At 35.4% G+C, this 11,726-nt stretch overlaps 4 protein-coding genes and 1 long non-coding RNA gene across 8 annotated transcripts in view; 3 read left to right on the forward strand and 2 right to left on the reverse strand.

Moving 5' to 3' along the window:
- LOC129787307 (DNA-binding protein RFX2) overlaps positions 1-11,726 on the reverse strand; it is an 865,065-nt gene that overhangs the window by 803,358 nt on the left and 49,981 nt on the right. The gene's annotated exons all lie outside the window — the stretch shown is intronic.
- Positions 1,249-2,027, forward strand: LOC129787367 (putative defense protein 2). The gene is made up of 3 exons (XM_055822907.1): positions 1,249-1,482; positions 1,582-1,789; positions 1,850-2,027. Exons 1-3 carry the CDS (start codon positions 1,302-1,304, stop codon positions 1,908-1,910), a joined length of 450 nt encoding a protein of 149 aa, XP_055678882.1. The 5' UTR covers positions 1,249-1,301; the 3' UTR covers positions 1,911-2,027.
- Positions 2,434-3,588, forward strand: LOC129787373 (uncharacterized). The gene is made up of 3 exons (XR_008750223.1): positions 2,434-2,669; positions 2,879-3,098; positions 3,151-3,588. It is a non-coding gene; the product is annotated as an uncharacterized LOC129787373 (long non-coding RNA).
- LOC129787343 (probable phosphoserine aminotransferase) lies at positions 4,979-7,678 on the forward strand. The gene is made up of 5 exons (XM_055822880.1): positions 4,979-5,341; positions 5,404-5,534; positions 6,506-6,878; positions 6,943-7,112; positions 7,184-7,678. Exons 1-5 carry the CDS (start codon positions 5,297-5,299, stop codon positions 7,548-7,550), a joined length of 1,086 nt encoding a protein of 361 aa, XP_055678855.1. The 5' UTR covers positions 4,979-5,296; the 3' UTR covers positions 7,551-7,678.
- Positions 7,556-10,536, reverse strand: LOC129787364 (guanosine-3',5'-bis(diphosphate) 3'-pyrophosphohydrolase MESH1). Of its 3 annotated transcripts, none has more exons than XM_055822904.1 (3): positions 10,352-10,536; positions 9,847-10,278; positions 7,556-7,928 (listed from the first exon to the last, which is right to left on the reverse strand). In XM_055822904.1, exons 2-3 carry the CDS (start codon positions 10,111-10,113, stop codon positions 7,671-7,673), a joined length of 525 nt encoding a protein of 174 aa, XP_055678879.1. In that variant the 5' UTR covers positions 10,114-10,278; positions 10,352-10,536; the 3' UTR covers positions 7,556-7,670. The 3 variants fall into 3 exon arrangements, with proteins under 3 accessions (XP_055678879.1, XP_055678877.1, XP_055678878.1); XM_055822902.1 differs by having other exon boundaries at positions 7,556-7,943; positions 10,352-10,532; XM_055822903.1 differs by lacking the exon at positions 10,352-10,536 and having other exon boundaries at positions 7,556-7,943; positions 9,847-10,345.

Raw genomic sequence — 11,726 nt, forward strand, 5'->3', positions numbered from 1 at the left:
ATGAAAATATAAGAATTTTTCGAATGCCTATATCTTCTAAACGGCGACATAGATTTTCTTTATTTTTTGCATGGTGAAAGATTATGAGTTCTTCTACAACATATCAAAAAATAAAGTAAATGCATAATCGGGATTCGGAGATATTGCCCCTAAAATTTATGCAATTTTTGTTTTCGGTATTAGCGCCTCCTGTGGACGACTTTGGAACTTGAAATGTTTTAGATAGTTGCAGGGCTTCCTAAAACCTTTTATTTGATATCAAGATGGTCAAAATCGATCAAGCCGTTCTCAAGTTATATCGAAAAAACACTTTTTGCTTTAGGTCGCCATATTTGCTAAACGGCTTGACCGATTTTCAAGTATGAGTTATCGATAAAAACGTCTCATTGAGCTCTACAACATACTAAAATTTCAGATCTCGAGCTACAAGGGAAGTGGTTGGTGGTATTTCTAAATGGCGGACGGCGGCCATCTTGGATTTTAAACATATAAAAATATGAAACTTAAAACCAGAAGTCTCTATCTCTTGCGGTTCTAAAGTTATAAGGCTTAAAAGAGGCGCAACCGACCGACCGGATCAAAATTTTTCAACCATTAATTTTGGAATGTAAATTATTTGAAACGTGTTTATCCCAAATTTGAGCCCGATCTGAGAGGGTCGGTTTTTCCGAAGATTACTGTACTTGGTGTTGGCCACGAAGTGGAACACCAACTATTAGAGTGAAAAGGAAATGATGAATATATAAAAAGTGGCTGAAGACTGAATTATAAGAATAATGAGTAAAAAGCAACGCTTTATAGCACGCGCGGTGAATTACGTTTGAATTTGAACACACCGTTGCTTTTGCCGTATCTGTCTAAAAACGCCACATAAAAAGTACTGGTAAGTTTCACTTACGGGCTGTGATACTTCCATCAGATGACAATCTAAGTGTGGTGATGATTGAGGTGGATAAACTTTAAGGAAAGGCTTTCTCACGCAACGAATCACAGCCAACGCGCATGAGTAAGCCTTTCCCCAGAATTTATTCTGTGCTATTCTTTTCTTCGAAAGAATCACAGCTAAAAAATATTCTTACCACTCGAAAAATCCCCGAATGAAATGCAATTTTATTTACACATTTGCGATAAACCTTATCACTGTAAAAGTTTGATTTGATGCTGGGGATTCCCAGGAATATTTTAATTAGGTCGCAGATTGTATTAAAAAGACTATATATAGAAGATTAATTTGCAAATTGTCTCAGTTCTTACGTAGTGTTTCATACCTCAGGTTTTGAGTTAAAAGAAAATTCTCAATTATGTTCAAGTTACTCTTGATTCTTGGACTGTGCTTTGTGCAGATTTTTGCTGAAGCTTCTCACCCAAGATTCTCTTGTGATTTTGACTCTGTTCATGGTGTCCCATCTCAACCTGCCGATACTCTTCCGTACAATTTGCAAGTTTCCGGATATGACTACAATCCTGGCACCACAATTACCGGTATTATTAGGAGATTTTTTTTGTGAAAGAAAAGAATATCGTTGTTCTTAAAAATCGCATAAAGGTGTTATATTATGGTTTTTTCTATAATGCTTTAAGTGACAATTGATGGAGATACCTTCCGTGGCTTTTATATTCGCGCATTTGATGAAGCATCCCGAGAACCTTTGGGGACGTGGAAGGAGTCAACCTCCCTCCATGCAATGGACAGATGCAATGCAGCCATCCAAGCTGATCGCGAAGATAAAGAATCCGTTGAGCTTAAATGGAATTCTCCTCCAGAAGGAAGTGGAAAAGTTTACTTCAAGTTGGTTTTAAATTTTCTTTATCTATGATTTTTTTATTGAAAGAAATTTTACCTTCTCAGGGCTCTAGTCATGAAGGATTATTCGACTTATTGGTCTGACCTGATCTTGAAGGAAAACTAAAGTTACCAATTACCAATGAATAAAAAAAAGCTTAGTAGTCTGCTCGTAGTCTTCACCGGGATCTTTATCAAAGAAATATGTATGTTAAACGAATAAAAATAAATGATTGATTTACAAGTATGTTTTATTGAATCCATCATCGATTAAAGGTGTTGCTCTAAGGCTAGGCTACACTAGAGGAGACATAATGCCTATATTTTTTTAATAGGTACTTTAAATCAGGGTCTTTTCAATGCATACAAAAATTTGTTCTCATTCAGCTCTAATATTCATTCTTTGTTTACTGCAAATTCTTTAATATGAAATCAGTAAAAAATGCAATAAAAATAACTTTCTCTTCAACTTGCGATAAACTTTATCGTTATGTACATATGTACAAATGCATGTATAAAAAAATCCTTAAAAAAATGAGAGATAATTATATTTAATACTGGGAATTTCCGCAAAAATATTTTAATAAAGACGTTGATTAAAATATGAAACAGACTCCATATAATAAGAAGATTGAGTTAAAAATTATTTCAGTTTGTATTCAGTGTTTAATTCTTAAAGTCTTTAATTCACAGCTAAATCAACCAATCATGTTGAAACATTTTTTAGTTTTTGAATTGTGCTTTGTAACAATTTTCGCTCAACGTATCTTTGCAGATAGGGTTTGTGAAAATATGTTCCGTAGCCGTGAGATCCAACCTGCTGATACTTTTCCGTACAATTTGAAAGTTTCCGGATATGACTACAATCCTAACACCACGATTACCGGTACGCATATTTGAATATATTTTTTTAAAACAAGTTAATCATTTAAGAGATATACATAAGATTTGCATAAGTACCTATATTTTATTTAAAAAAAAAAGATTTTTTTTATTTATTAACCATGCTTTGTTTTTTTTTATTCGTTTTTTTCTAAGAACATATGTATATATACGTACATAATTTTTTATTTTTCTAAATTATGTTTTTTAAAGTATCGATTGACGGAGATGATTTCCAAGGCTTTTATGTCCGTGCATTTGATCAAACTTCCAATGAACCTTTGGGATCCTGGACTTATCCACCATCTTTACTTGTAGTGGATGAAGAAAAGGATAAATGCAAAGGAGTCTTACATTTCAGTTTTGAAGAAAAACAATCCGTTGAACTTAAATGGATTTCCCCTCAAGAAGGAAATGGAAAAGTTTTTTTCTCGTGAGTTTCTATTGCTTTTTGTTGAATTTTTTTAAAGAATTTGTTTTCTCAGCTTCTTTGTGATGAAGAACTTTTCTACCTGTTGGCCCGAAGTCATCTTGAAGGAAAACAAAGAAGAAAATCAGAAAGCTTAGACGCTTCCTTGGACATTTTTTTAAAAATAAAATTAACATTCTATAAATAAAATATTATTTGCTTGTCTTGCTCAGCTAAACGGGAAAATCTGCGGGAAAACCCGAAAAGGACATTATCTTTGTTACTCAAATATTCCTTGGCATGAAATCACTGAAATGGAATTATTGCTATTTGCGATAAACTTTATCATGTTAAACGTTTAATTTAATGATGGGATTTCCAATAAATGTTTGAATTAAGATGCTGATTAAAATAATGAAGAGGACTATATAAGGAAGATGGATTTGCAAATTGTCTCAGTTCTTACCCAGTGTTTGATTCTCCAAGTTCTGAATTAAAAGAAAATCTTCAATCATGTTTAAATTGTTTTTTACTGTTTTAGTTTTTAATTTGTGCATTGTGCAAAATCTTGCTACTGTTGTCTCTCATTGGCCTTATTGGTCTTCACAATTCCTTCCTGGATTTGTCTTTTATGCACCTTGTCATTTTACCACTGTTTATGACTTTCATGGTGTCGACTTACCTCAACCTGCAAATACCTTACCTTACAAATTGAAAGCTTCCGCATATAACTACAATCCTGGCACCACAATTACCGGTATCCCGAAGAGATTTTTTTGAAAGATTTCAATAATTTTAATTTTTTAATAACTAATGAATTTGTTAATCAAATTTTCGTATAAAGTTCTAATCTGAGATATTTTTTTGCGTTTTTTGAATAATGCTTTAAGTGACAATTGACGGAGACACCTTCCGTGGCTTTTATATTCGTGCATTTGATGAAGCATCCAGAGAACCTTTGGGGACGTGGAAGAAGTCAACCTTCCTACATGCGATGGATGGATGCAGTGCAGCCATCCAAACTGATCGCGAAGATAAAGAATCTGTTGAGCTCAAATGGAATTCTCCTCCAGAAGGAAGTGGAAAAGTTTACTTCGAGTCAGTATTGATTTTTTTAGTTAATATTTTTTTTTAATAAACTATTTTTTTGTAGGACTGTAATCATGAAGAATAACTCAACCTACTGGTCCAACGTGATCTTGGAGGGAAATAAAGAAGAAAATGAGAAAGCCTAATCGCTTTTTTCTAAATTTTATAAATAAAATAATCGCTTCAAATAAACTAAAAGTAATTTTAAATTAAATAAGGCGTTTTATTTAATTTATTTACTTATACTCATCTACTTGGCGATAATGTTCTTTTTGTCTCTAATCGGGAAGAGGAAATTATCCGACAAAACTACATCTAAACAAATAACAAGTGGATAGTTTTCTTCGTTTCACAATATCTGTTAAAGAGGGTATACAATCATCCTGAAAATGTTTTTGAATAATGAAATATAAATTAAAATAAATTGAACAATAAAATCTAAAAATTTTCAATTTTTAACGACATTTTCAAATTCTATTTACATACTACAAGTCCAACTATAACTCCGAAGATGTCTCTCTCCAGCCACGCTCTCCGTATAATTGCGAGTACCCGGCGTGATCAATTGCTTGGAGTTCAACGACATCGCAATTCCAAAATATTTTTTGCAGAATATTTCAGAGAAAGCATCGCGGAAATATCACTTAGGGCCAATAAAATGATGATCTTGTCCAATTCTCCGCGATCTATTTTCTAAAACAAACAACCAACGATCTGTCTGATGGCCTTTATAGCTATATATCATCCACACACTATCAATTCGTGGGGTCTTATCAATGGAGTTATTTAGTCAGTGCTGCATTGCATACACAGTTGCATTCGGGAAATTGTGAGTGTATAGGATCGATGCAATCGAATGATTTTGCATCGCGTGGATGAGACGGTGGCGGAGATCAGTGGGCAGTAACGAGACTTGACCTTTGTCTCACATTTCAGTGGTTCTTGATGTGCTCAGACGAGCTCCACATCTTCCCCAGCAAGTGCCGCACTCTCAGTCATTCGCCACAATTTGCCAAACCACCATCGTGTTGAACAGAATTCTCTCTCTGTGCTTCAATTAGTGGAACTTTCGCAGCATAAATAAATTTTTGTGCAAATTTTTCTGCAGAGCAATTTTATTAAGTGTTGACAAAATGGTGGTGAATTTTGGAGCAGGTCCAGCAAAATTGCCCGAAGAGGTAGGTAATGTGGCGTTAAATTATTTTTCCTCACACATCAACCCCTCACGTGCAACCGGCAGGTCTTGGTGGAGGTGCAGAAGGAACTCGTGAATCACGGCTCTTCAGGCATGAGCGTTATGGAGATGTCCCATCGTGGGGCGGATTACAACAAGATCCACGAGGATACAATTAAAGCACTCCAAGAGCTTCTGTAAGTAAAATACTTGACATCGTTGCACATTTTTCTGGGCAAAATGCATTTCGTGTGACGTGAGAAGTGAGGAAAAGTTGCGCTACAGCATGTGCTATATATGAATGTATGCCTATAAACATACATAGTATTGGGAGCTTGTTTACTCGTTAGATAAGATAGAGTGGGTCTTGACGGGTCTCCATGTGGGAGATTTTTTTATTTAATTAGAAAATTTTATTATTTAAGAAATTACGCACAGTGATCTTAAATACAGTGATGTGCAGAAAAATGCGTCAAAATATTTTTCTCGGATTAAAATTAATTTAGAATTCGATATTAAAAACATATAATCCTTCTAAGGAGCTTCGTAAAATTTAAGTTCTGACTTCAAAATAATAAAGTTTCTCAAAGCTGTTTTTTTTGCTCGCAACAGTGTGCTTGGGAAAGCTTCACAAAGCTCCTGAATCTTTCCATATTTATTAAGATTTAATTGATAAAAGCGTTCACTTTCTGAATTGACAAGGTCACAAGGCAAACAATGTTGCGAAATTCTTTACACATGGATTTTCTTTTGGCGTCAAAAATATATTTTCGTATTGAATTAAAAGATTAATCCAATAATAAATCATTTAGATGAAAATGTAAAAATCTACAGATTCTTTGAAAGAATATGGACTAAACTTATCCCTGAAATTAAATAAAAGAAGAATAAAATATTTACCACAAAGCTTTATTTATTAAAGCTTGTTTTATAAAATTAAACTTTTTTACATGAAATAATCATTTGAAAAAATTAATACCCTTGTTAGCGATTAAAATTTACATAGATACAAAAATTCTAAAGGACATTACGAAAGCTCTAGTAGATCATCTGGTAATCATGCTTAGAGATTAGGCTTTAGGATATTTTAGAGCTTTAAATAAATTAAGTTTAATTTTCCTATTTTTTTTTTATTAAACTATTCCAATTTTACTTTTCTCTGTCTTAGAAACATTCCAGACGACTACCAGGTCCTTCTTCTTCAGGGCGGTGGAACAGGCCTTTTTGCAGCTGTCTGCATGAACCTAATGGGTAGAACAGGTGTAGCAGACTACATTGTAACCGGTGCCTGGTCAGCCAAGGCAGCCAAGGAAGCAGCTAAATACGGCCAAGTGAATCTTGTCCTTCCCAAAACTGACAAATACTGCGGTGTGCCAGATCAGAAAACATGGAAGCTAGACCCGAATGCTTCCTACTTATACTACTGCGACAACGAGACTGTTCATGGAGTTGAATTTGGTTTTATTCCCGAGACTAATGGCGTGCCCATTGTTTGTGACATGTCTTCAAATATCCTTTCACGTCCTTTTGATATTAGGAAGGTAGGATCTTTAAGGATTTTGAACTGATTTTAAGAGACTTTACAGATTTTGTGCTTGATTGCAGTTTGGCTTGGTTTTTGGTGGTGCTCAAAAGAATATTGGACCATCAGGGATAACCGTTGTTATCGTAAGGAAGGATCTTATCGGCAGTGCCATGAAGATCACTCCTTCAATCCTTGATTTTGCCGTAGCAGCTAAGGATAATTCAATCCACAATACTCCTCCAACTTTTATGTAAGTCAAGCCTATTCTCAGGCTTATCCTTCAATAAATCTTTTTTATTTTATGTTATTTGATCTCTGCAGAATCTACGTCATGGGACGCGTGTTTGAATGGATTAAACGTCGTGGAGGCGTTGACGCCATGTTTGATGCTTCAATGAAGAAATCTCAAATGATTTACAATGAAATCACGCGCTCAGGTGGATTCTACAGCTGTCCCGTGCAGGAAGATTCACGCAGCCGTATGAACGTCCCCTTCCGGATTGCCCAAGGAGATGAAGCTCTCGAAAAAGCTTTCCTCAAGGGGGCCGAAGCTCGGAAAATGGTTCAACTCAAAGGACATCGTTCTGTGGGAGGGATTCGTGCCTCCCTCTACAACGCTGTGACCATCCAAGAAGCCGAAACCCTTGCCAAGTACATGAGGGAATTCTTCGAGGAGCACAAGAAGTAAAATCATTCCGCATTTTGTTGCAAATTTATTTCCTTATCTATGTAAAAGGATTATACATAAAGTATACAGAAATTAAGTTTTTTTTGGCACTGAATAAAACGCCGCACATGACGATAGTGGCTACATGATGTTTTCTGTTTGAAATATTCCATCGAGAGATGCTTCGAGAATTGCATTAGTTCCTCGGAGATTATCCACAACGGCTTTAGCCCAGATGTAGTACTCCTTTCGGCGTTCTTCTGTCCATCCCACGGGTAAGTTCCGCTGTAAATCTCGCAGATTGTACAATTTATCAGCAAGCTTCACTAATTTTGCTTCATACGAGGATTTGGCAGCATTTTCGATTTGTTTGGTTTTCCTCACATGCTTTGGCAATGTCTTATCGTCCGTTACCTAAAAAGAAATAGTATAAGAAGCTTTATTATGTTTTTTTCTTGTTCTTAAAAATTATTAGAATTTTTGGATTAATTATTCGTGTGTTGATAAAAGAATGTTTTTAGTTTTTTGTTTTATATAAAAATTATTTAATTGTTAAGAAAATGAAGGATTAAAGGGTCAAATTTTCAAGTAAATTATTCAAATTCCTAAAATCGGGTTTCTGCAATTTAAATAGAGTTTCCTTATCCCAGAATTCTCCAGAAAATGTTTGCAATATTAGTCTGATTTAAAATTCTTAACCTCTAGGCCGCCAAGCGGGGTCGTTGAACGACCCCAGCCCTATATTTCGTGCTATAACTTAATAAATATAAAAGATACCATTCCCATCTTTTGGAAATAAGTTCTTTGGTTATCTGAGAAGGTTGTGTAAAAATTTCAGCTCAATCCGTCCACCACAAGAAAAGTTATTAAGGAAAATGTAGAAGAAGGGAATTCAAAAATTGGTGTAACGGCCATGCTGCGGAAAATTTCTCAGAATGAAGTTGGTCACATCATAAATCATATGGTTGAAGGGGGTTGAAGGGTTGTGTTTACTTTCTCACTTTACCTTCTCAGTGTCAGAATTATCGCGAATAAGTAACATAAACAACATAAAACATAATTAGAAGCATATAAATGTGCAAAACAATAAAGAATATTCGAGAAATATTGCCATTTATCACTGTGCGGGAAGTGAGGGGAATGTGGGGAAGTAGTGAAAAAAAATAGCAGTTGCGGTCAACTTCGTGGCAAATTTCTCACGAAGAAAGTGTGAAAAATGAATGAAAAATGTTTTTCCCTAATATCTTCTTCTGCGTGTTTCCGGGTGGCGAATTTGTGATGCAAGGGGCAAGAGGACTATATAAGGAGTCTAAAGGTAGTGACCCGACAGTTCCCGGTTTTATAGTTTATGAGAAAATCGACTTCCTTCTTGGGGTCGTTCAACGACCCCACCTTGGCGCTCTAAGGAAGCTCCAAGGTCTTGGCGGCCAGCAGGTTAAGAAATCTGAACCAAAATTCTTAAAACTTTTCGTAAGGAAATCTAAAATTTTTCCTTTAACCAAATTTATTCGATTTTTGTAGAAATTATTTTTTTCTCGGTTTTACAATGAGCAAATCAGAGTTCAATTAATTTTCAAGATTAACTTTAGCATCAAGACTAAAGATAAATTTTTCCTAAAGGAAAAATCGTTGAAAATTAAAACAGAAAGATTTTAATTAATTGTATTAAATTGAATATCGATTAAACTTAAGTAATTGAACATTTCTCGCTTTTTTTCTGTATTCCTAAAAAGAATCTCTACAAAATCTGAAGATAAATAAACTATCTGTGATATTTCCTGAATCCTTAAATAATATTAATGGCAATTCAGGATAAATATTCTTCTTTAAATAGTTTGCTATAAAATCATTTGAAAGCTCAGGAAACTATACATATGTCAACACTCTCAACCGCGACATTTATCTAACATTAGCCCCAAAGGCTCCAGCAGAGAGACGCGCTGTTAATTTAGCCAACAATTTATTGAGAACTTGATGTTTTCCTTTGGAGAAAACTCAAGAAGAAACTTTCTCATGTCTACGTCTATTGTTCTTCCCGCCATGGAATCGTGGGTGCTGCTAATTAATTGGTATGCCAGCAGGGTTTATTTTGTATTGTTGAAAAGCAAGAAGTTTTGCTGGACCATTTGGAAACACTCTGCTGCGGCTCCCAGGTATCATTACATACATATTTGCGTACAGAGTCAGGTACATTGGGCCGCCCATTGCCGGAAGGTATTTTTGGCGCCCTTTGAAATTTTGAGCGTGGGTAAATGAGGGGTGCAAAGTTTACAAAAAGTTAAGGGTTGTGTGTAGTATGTGGTAATGGCATACATACTTCCTCCACTAATTTGCGGACGTGCGCCCCAAAGTGCTGCTCAATTTCATCAAACGTCGTTTCCGTATCCTCAACGGTGTCGTGCAAAATTGATGCCAACAGGACCGGAACATCAAAAATGCCCGCCTCCTCTGTTAGTATGTACGCCACACCAATGGGATGATTTATGTATGGTGTCTCATCTGTATCCTTCCGACGTTGATCTTTGTGCTTTACAGCTGCGAAATTTAAGCATTTTGTGTAGAGTTTTAATATTTCTCCCGACATCCTGCTCGTGATTCTTTTTTCTTCCCAACGCCCACAAGCTTCAAAAGCTTAACAAAAGCTCTAATACAGATGGCGGTCTTTGCTCTTGCACACCAGAGGGCGCCTGAGTTGCGAGGGGAAGTATATATTTAGCACAATGAGGTGATGATACTGTAGGTACTGTAGCTATATATACAACATATAGGTATTAATTGTTGCAGTTTTTGCACTTTTTCGCATTAATAAAAAAAATTCACACCTCAGCGAAACCACGTGTTACGTTTTTCGCGTCTCTCGCGGTCAATGTTCCGGTTATGTAAAAGAATCTAAGATTTTCTCACAATTTTCTAACGCCGGCTGTTGCTCAGCCCCTCGTTTCGTACACTCAACTGGCACTCAACTGCGAGGAGGGTGTAAACAAAAGTCTACAGTTCATGTCGTGATGAACTGGAACATTGGAATGATCTTGCAACAGAGTCCCATATTTTTATGTGACCTTGAATGTGCCCTCTCGTACAATTTGTAATGCTGCTTCCTCATATGTTATGTGTGACGTCGTTTGCAAAAATCAAGAGCAGCAGAATGAATTTCTCACGCACACTGAAATTATTATTATTTTTGATGCAATGCTATGTATGTGATAGATGACTGAATTTAGGTTTGGGAAATGCTGTGAAATTTTGATTTTTTTATCTGAAAAATTTGAAAATTTATTCAGGAGTGAAGAAGAAGAATTTTAGGGATTAAGGATATTTTAAAAGTTTTATTGAAAAATGTTTTTCTTAACAATCTGAGTAAAAATTTCAACAAATCAACTATATTTAATTAAAAGGTCATCAACAGATTAAGATGGGGACGCCTGGTAATCACGAGGCGCCTCCATTTCACTTTAACACCTTCAATCCCTACACATAAGAAACCAATTTTAGAATAAAGTTAGCATAAGATGGAGACGCCTGGTAATTTATACGCTGCTTAATTCGTAACTGGATTATTGAAAACAAAATTCTAAAATATTGAATTTCGAATTCTTTTCGATCGAAAATTCATTTGAAATTACATTCTCAGTTACCAATGTTTTGGTTTTTGAAAAGAGACACAAATAGCCTCAATTATTGGCAAAAAAAGGAATTTATTTAAATTAAATTTCAACCAAAAATCCAATGCTAATCATCTTATAACAGTGGAGACGCCTGGTAAAATCTGGCACCTCCATTATACAATCTTTAGTGAATAAAATTTTGAGAAAATAAATCTAACTTTATATTTTTTGGAATCAAAACGCGGGATCTGACCTTTAGATTAATTAGAATTAGAATTAGAATTTAGAATTATTAATGCCTGAGGAAGGAGAAATAAAGCTCCGAAACGTCGCAAAAATAATAAAAGAGTATTTTCTAAAGGTCAGATCCCGCGTTTTGACTCCCACAACATTTGCAAATTGACCGAATCTCCAACATTTATATTAGCTGTGTTTCTTTCAGACACAGCTTTTGTGTACCGAGCAAAATCGAAAGTCGTCAGATCGGGCTCAAACTTGGGATGAGCACGAATTAGGGTCCCCACATTCCAAAAAACGTATGCGCCAAAAATTTTTTTTTCCGGCCGTCCGGCCGTCCGGCCGGAGTACAACG

The sequence above is a fragment of the Lutzomyia longipalpis genome, chromosome 1 (genome assembly GCF_024334085.1).
Source record: "Lutzomyia longipalpis isolate SR_M1_2022 chromosome 1, ASM2433408v1".
Classification (NCBI taxonomy): Eukaryota; Metazoa; Arthropoda; class Insecta; order Diptera; family Psychodidae; genus Lutzomyia; species Lutzomyia longipalpis.

Coding starts and splice junctions, on each gene's coding strand:
- LOC129787343 (XM_055822880.1), top strand. CDS start 5,297: ATGGTGGTGAATTTTGGAGCAGGTCCAGCAAAATTGCCCGAAGAG. Junction 5,342..5,403: donor CAGCAAAATTGCCCGAAGAG/GTAGGTAATGTG, acceptor TGCAACCGGCAG/GTCTTGGTGGAGGTGCAGAA. Junction 7,113..7,183: donor AATACTCCTCCAACTTTTAT/GTAAGTCAAGCC, acceptor TGATCTCTGCAG/AATCTACGTCATGGGACGCG.
- LOC129787364 (XM_055822902.1), bottom strand. CDS start 10,113: ATGTCGGGAGAAATATTAAAACTCTACACAAAATGCTTAAATTTCGCA. Junction 7,944..9,846: donor TCCGCAAATTAGTGGAGGAA/GTATGTATGCCA, acceptor ATTTCTTTTTAG/GTAACGGACGATAAGACATT.
- LOC129787367 (XM_055822907.1), top strand. CDS start 1,302: ATGTTCAAGTTACTCTTGATTCTTGGACTGTGCTTTGTGCAGATTTTT. Junction 1,483..1,581: donor TCCTGGCACCACAATTACCG/GTATTATTAGGA, acceptor TAATGCTTTAAG/TGACAATTGATGGAGATACC. Junction 1,790..1,849: donor AGTGGAAAAGTTTACTTCAA/GTTGGTTTTAAA, acceptor TTACCTTCTCAG/GGCTCTAGTCATGAAGGATT.